General features: G+C 41.6%; 1 protein-coding gene across 1 annotated transcript; it reads right to left on the reverse strand.

Annotated features, from left to right (window-relative positions):
* Positions 1–726: 726 nt before the first annotated feature.
* Positions 727–5,274, reverse strand: LOC135556217 (insulin-like growth factor-binding protein 1). Its single transcript, XM_064989225.1, has 4 exons — positions 4,607–5,274; positions 4,233–4,360; positions 3,647–3,775; positions 727–3,072 (listed from the first exon to the last, which is right to left on the reverse strand). The coding sequence occupies exons 1-4, from the start codon at positions 4,995–4,997 to the stop codon at positions 2,962–2,964; spliced, it is 759 nt and encodes a 252-aa protein (XP_064845297.1). The 5' UTR covers positions 4,998–5,274; the 3' UTR covers positions 727–2,961.
* Positions 5,275–6,456: the final 1,182 nt, after the last annotated feature.

Consider the following 6,456-nt stretch of genomic DNA (forward strand, 5'->3'; position numbering starts at 1 on the left):
AGTGTGTACATCAAATGTTCAAGCAGATGGGGAGACAGTTAGCAAACAAAAAGATGACCAGAGGATTTTTTTTTTGATAGTTAAAAGGTTCAGAGGTTCTGTTTTTCTCATCAAATCTCTGTCTCTCGCCCCCTCTCTCGTTCTCTCTCGTTCTCTCTCGCTCTCTCTCTCGCTCTCTGTCTCTGTCTCTCTCTCTCTCTGTCTATCTCTCTCTCTGTCTATCTCTGTCTCTGTCTCTGTCTCTCTGTCTCTCTCTCTCTCTCTCTCTCTATCTCTCTCTCTCTCTCCTTCAGCCCTCGAATGTGGCAACGACGATAGACAGGTCAATTTGTAAAAAAAAAAAAAATTAATGTGGTGGTGCCAGGCAGGCTGGCAGTGGGCACGTTGGGGACGTTGAGGGCAATGCATTCAACCAAGACAAAATGCATTCAACCATTCAACCTGCATTCAACCAAGACAAACAGAGAGCGGGTCAAAAGGCCGAGAGAAAGGAGAGAGAGAGCGCGGACGGGCAGGGCTGAGCTATGACTCTTTGGCCCTATTTATACCTGGTTCAAGCATGCAGCCTTTTTTACGGCTCTTGTCCACACTGATTGTGTCCTCATTTTTGTCAGTAGATGATTAAAAGATGCATTGTGATCTGATTGTGATAAGATCTTAGAAGTGTAAACAGACAAGATCAGACAAAGGACGCATGTTAACGGCAGGTATAAACAGGGCTTCTGGTAAGGGAGCATAAAGACTGATTGATTTATTGATTGAATGTATTTGATCATTAGAAATAGTAGGCTGCTCCAACCAAAGACAACATTACATACATTAATGATTGAGGATAAAAACACAAAGCCAGAAGGCTTATTTTCATTGTAGTCTTGTTTGGCAACACAATGACCAAAATAACATATTTGAGGTTAAACATTATAATTAAATACATTTTTTTACACATCTCAATTACAAAAGTGTATATACATGAGTGAGCAGTCAGTCACTTTGGAATAATCTCTCTCTCTCTCTCTCTCTCTCTCTCTCTCTCTCTCTCTCTCTCTCTCTCTCTCTCTCTCTCTCTCTCTCTCTCTCTCATAATGCGTTAATGTTATATAAAGGACAGTGATGGCAGTCAGTAAAGAGAGGTAGGTCAAGGTAGACACCCGTCAGAACAAGGGACAATGCAGGAGCATTACCCATCATGCAATTCTGCAAAACCCACATTGAGTTTCTTGAAAGGTAAGAATGTCCAAATGAGTTATTTTCTGCATTCACTGATGTAGCCGAGTGTCATCATGTATGAATCATATCAGAAATAAAAACAAACAAAACCATGTCAGTGAACATGAAAAACTATTAAAAGTCACATAATATTTAGAAATCCTTCAAAAATGAATTTGGGTCACACAGTGCTTTTGTTTATGTTTGGTTCGTTTCAAAAGTAAACCACCAGACAAACTCCAAAAGACCTGGACCCAGTTTCCCGATAGCGATGGAATTTAGGCTTATGAGAGTTTTAAGGATGCATCTTTCCTGCAATGACCAAGGTCATTATAATTATTCCACAATACTGACAACGGATCAGCTCCGAGAACGATCGTATCACCTATTATGGCTGCAAATATTGAAGTGGCTCATTCTAATTATTACCCTATAAAGTAACCGAAAGGTTGCTGGATTGAATCCCCGAACTGACATGGTAAAAATCTGTCGTTCTGCCCCTGAGCAAGGCAATTAACCCCTTGTTCCTGTGGATGTCGATTAAGGCAGCCCCCCGCACCTCTCTGATTCAGAGGGGTTGGGTTAAATATGGAATACACATTTCAGTTGAAGGCATTCAGTTGTACAACTGACTCGCTATTCCCCTTTCCCTTAATAATGCACTGTCAAGATTTGGCAGATCACATGTTAGGCTCCATATCATGAGATATATTGAGGCAAAAAGTACCAAATAGCAAAGCAAAACTCAATTGAATGAACATGCAATAGATTTCAATATCATTGATAAATAGGCCTATGTAGAATATACTGTAGGAGGGCTATTTATCTTTTAACGCAGTCATCTCGGGTTTTCATTTGAAGGATCTTTAAATCGTTTGCTTGTTTGTAACAATGGCAAAGACATTGGCAACTTTCTATTTGTAGTCAACTTCGTTGTGAAGTTATCGGCGGTCACAGAGAGACAGATAAACATCTTGATTCTATGTTTAGCAGAGCTCTTCTGTGTATAAAGTGAAAAACACATCTAACGATGTTCTATGAGTGGTCTGAGGCAGTCGGTAAATAATGAGTGTTTTTTCAAGTGCAACTTTAGTAATGATAGTTTTGGGAAACAGTGCAGAAATTTAACGATGCTCCTATGAATGTTTTGAAGATGAACTTAGCCTTAAATTGCTTTTGGAAAACCGGGCCCAGAGCAACATGGAGTAACTCAGGGCGTCGATACATATATACAGTTTATACACTGATGATAATGCACACATAATAATAATAATGAAAATAAGGCTAAATTATATAAATATTAAAATACAATTACAAATGAATACATACAGTACATAATGTGAAATAAGTAAGGCTGTAGAGAGTTAAAGAAAATGTATTAAAATATAAAAATCTCCTTTTCCGAAAAAAAAAAAGATTTTCTTTTTGGTGGGGAGGGACGGGGTTAGGATTCAGGGATCGAGGGTCAGGGGACATCAGTTCCACAGTGATAGTGTGTACCTGAATATCAAACACTACCATGGACAAATAATAAATAACAAGTATCTAAAGAAAATCAGTGGTTTACTGTGTGTGTGTGTGTGTGTGTGTGTGTGTGTGTGTGTGTGTGTGTGTGTGTGTGTGTGTGTGTGTGTGTGTGTGTGTGTGCGTGCGTGCGTGCGTGCGTGCGTGCGTGCGTGCGTGCGTGCGTGCGTGCGTGCGTGCGTGTGTGTGTTAGTGTGTGTGTGTGTGTGTTCTGCATCAGTGGTAGATCTCTTAAGAACATTCTGCATCTCCAGACAGATCAGTGGATCCTGGAATCTTCTTTCCATTCCAGGAGGACACACACCAACACCTGCCTCTCTGTCCATCAAGAGACGACTCACACTGATGAGAGAAAGGGAAAGAGAGAGCAAGAGCGAGAGAAAGAGATTAGAATCCCTGGGTATTTTTTACACAATTTAACACACCTCCACCTAACCACCTGTTCAGATATGCTATGACCCTCTGTGTGCAGCCGAAACCTACAGTACAAGGTAAGCACACACCACTCCAAGACACGAATGTACAGGAGCACACACAGAGAGACACACGTGTATAGTCACGCTGCGCCAAGGCGATGACATCAAAGCGAATATAGCTGAATGTGCTCAAAAGTGTAAACACTGCTATACAAATCTGAGCTGTAGTTGGCACAATATTGGCTACACACACACACACAGATAAACACACAGACAAACACACACACACACACACACACACACACACACACACACACACACACACACACACACACACACACACACACACACACACACACACACACACACACACACACACACACACACACACACACACACACACACACACACACAACCAGGTGAGATTATTTCACACTGGCAGGAATCATGAATTGCGCACCAATGCCAAGTGCACACACACACAGATGAGGTATATCTACCTGTTTGGCTTTGTAGAACCCGTGTTTGTTACAGTTTGGCAGGTAGAACCTGGTCAGATTTTCTCCTAGCTTCTGCTGTGACTCAGCGATCTTCTCCAGAGCTCTCTGCAACTCCACTTGACAGGGAGCCTGAGAGGAGAGAGAAGAGAGGAGAGAGAAGTCACTTACTTGAGATGGGGACTTTCTGTATATTTGGGGACTTTGTTTATTTTAAGTGTTTTGTCTATGTTCATTCGCTTCTAAATGTGACTCTGAACAGGCTACATGGGTGACATACTAGATAGAGTATCTCACTAGTCATCTAGAGCTGCTGTTCTATCCTATCAACCCACACAGTCAAGGCCTGTTGTGGCAAAACACTGGTAGCCTATTTAGTCAAATAGTTCCATGATAGGTCATAGGTAGGCTGAAGAACACACATACGCACGCACGCGCATGCACACACACACAAACTTCAAAGGCACTGGAACGCCCCCTTGCGGTATGACGCTTAATACCCACCAGCCAAACATGCTTTGACTACAAAAGTTTTAAGCATGTTGATTAGAGTGGCAAAACGGCTAATAAATGTTCCATGACCGCTCACTTGCTCCGCCAGTTTCTTCCTGATTGCGCTGACTTTGGCTTTCATGCTCTCCTGCGCGTCCGCGGCAGACGGGGGATCGAAGGTCTTTCTGTTGCCAGGATGGCTGAACGTGAAGCAGGTGATTGACACTGCGGCAGACAGAGAAAAGAGGGAATGAGAGTGTCAAGAAGGGGAAAAGCAGAAATCACAGTATTGCACTTCTGCACAAATACATTTGTAAATTATGAATAATATGCATTCTAATTATTATTAGCCTATCATTATCAATCAACTATTAAAACGATAAAACACATTGGCTATTATTATAATAGGTCTATTACAGATATATGACATATCTGCAATGTATAAGCATTCTGCAATATGGGTTTGAATACCTGGGTTTTGGGGAATTGGGCTCCTTTCGGGCTCGGGGTTCGCCATACACACCGCCTGGCTGCGAATAAGGGAGTGCAGCGGCTGGAGGTCGCCGGGTATTGGGGTGCACCTAAGTCCATACCCGCATGGCGCCGTGTAGATTCCGCACAGTTCCCCCGTCATCAGGGCGCAGACAAGGCAGCATCCGCAACCCGGCTCACTCAGAACCTCCATACAGCCGTGCGCCACCACTGGACACTCGCTCAGCTTCTCCGGCGCGCACGGGGCGCATCGGATCGGCTCTTGAGCTAACACCGGGGACCCCAACAGAGACCCCAGTACCGCAGTGACCAGCCCCGAGCAACATACCGCTGCTGCCACCAATACATTTTTCAGAAATAATCCACTCATTGTAAACGGAGAGTCTGGTAGACTAAATATAGAACAAGGAATAAAAGTAGTTATCAAAGGTTAGGTAAAGGACACATAACCAGGATTTGTTTCTGTTCCTTAGTTTCTATCCTTTCATTTTGAAAAAATGACTAACTACTCCAGCCATATTTATAACAGGGTCCTCGTAAAAACGTTTGACGCATCGGCATTATGAATGATTTCTGAAAAGAAGGTGTACTGATCTGAGGGCTTCTGATTGGCCCGCGTTCGTCCGATCAGTGAGCTTATTTCAATACAACAACACTTCAATATTTATATTGGAACAGACGGAGCCCACATGACGCGCTCTCTGTACACTGAAAAAAAGGTAGTTAAATGGTTCTTCTTCAGCCTTAAGGGTCGGACCCTTTTTTTCAATTTTCGCCTAAAATCACCTACCCAAATCTAACTGCCTGTAGCTCAGGACCTGAAACAAGGATATGCAAAGTCTTGATACCATTTGAAAACAAACACTTTGAAGTTTGTGGAAATGTGAAATTAATGTAGAAGAATATAACACATTATATCTGGTTAAAGATAACACAAAGAAAAAAAACGTTGTTTTTTTGTCAGCTTTGAAATGCAAGAGCATGGCCACAATGTATTATTCCAGTTTAGATGCAATTTAGAGTTGGGCCACTATATGGCAGCAGTATATGTGTAAAGATGTAGCCTGATCCAATGAACCATTGCATTACTGTTCAACATGTTGTATCAAGTCTGCCCAAATATGCCTAATTGGTTAATTGATACATTTTCATGTACATAACTGTGCACTTTCCTCAAACAATAGCATTGCATTATTTCACTGTAATAGCTACTGTAAATTGGACAGTGCAGCTAGACTAACAAGAATGTCATCTTTCTGCCCATATCAGATATGTCTATGCCCTGGGAAATGTTCTTGTTACTTACAACGTCATGCTAGTCACGTTAGCGCATTTTAGCTCAACCATCCTGCGGGGTGACACCGATCCTGTAGAGGTTTTAATGTTCCTTGGATAGCTTTTCCTGATAAAGAACATTTGAGTTAAGTGTGGGGTTCTTGACATGACATCTATGGTGCTTCAGTTTATTTTAAATGTTATTGCAATGTATGAAAACCTGCAGATGTGTCACCTTCATAGCACACAGAAAATTGGCCAGTGTTAACTAGTGTTGATTTTTCAGTGTCACATTTCTAGTGTTGAGTCAAGAGTTAAATTAACACTGTAGTTAAATTAACACTCAGTGGTGTAAAATAACCCATGTTAATACAAGTTCAACCAAAAACATGCCCATCATTATCATATTTCCCAGCATGCTCTATTACAGGTTGAGTTGTAGAATTGTTTGTTCCAATATCTATGTTCTCGCATGTACATTAATCAATTAATTAATCTTAAGCAACGCATATATAAATGGCATACATTTTTCTAAACTATTTGAATCTGTGACT

This window comes from Oncorhynchus masou, chromosome 15 (assembly GCF_036934945.1).
Source record: "Oncorhynchus masou masou isolate Uvic2021 chromosome 15, UVic_Omas_1.1, whole genome shotgun sequence".
NCBI lineage: Eukaryota > Metazoa > Chordata > Actinopteri > Salmoniformes > Salmonidae > Oncorhynchus > Oncorhynchus masou.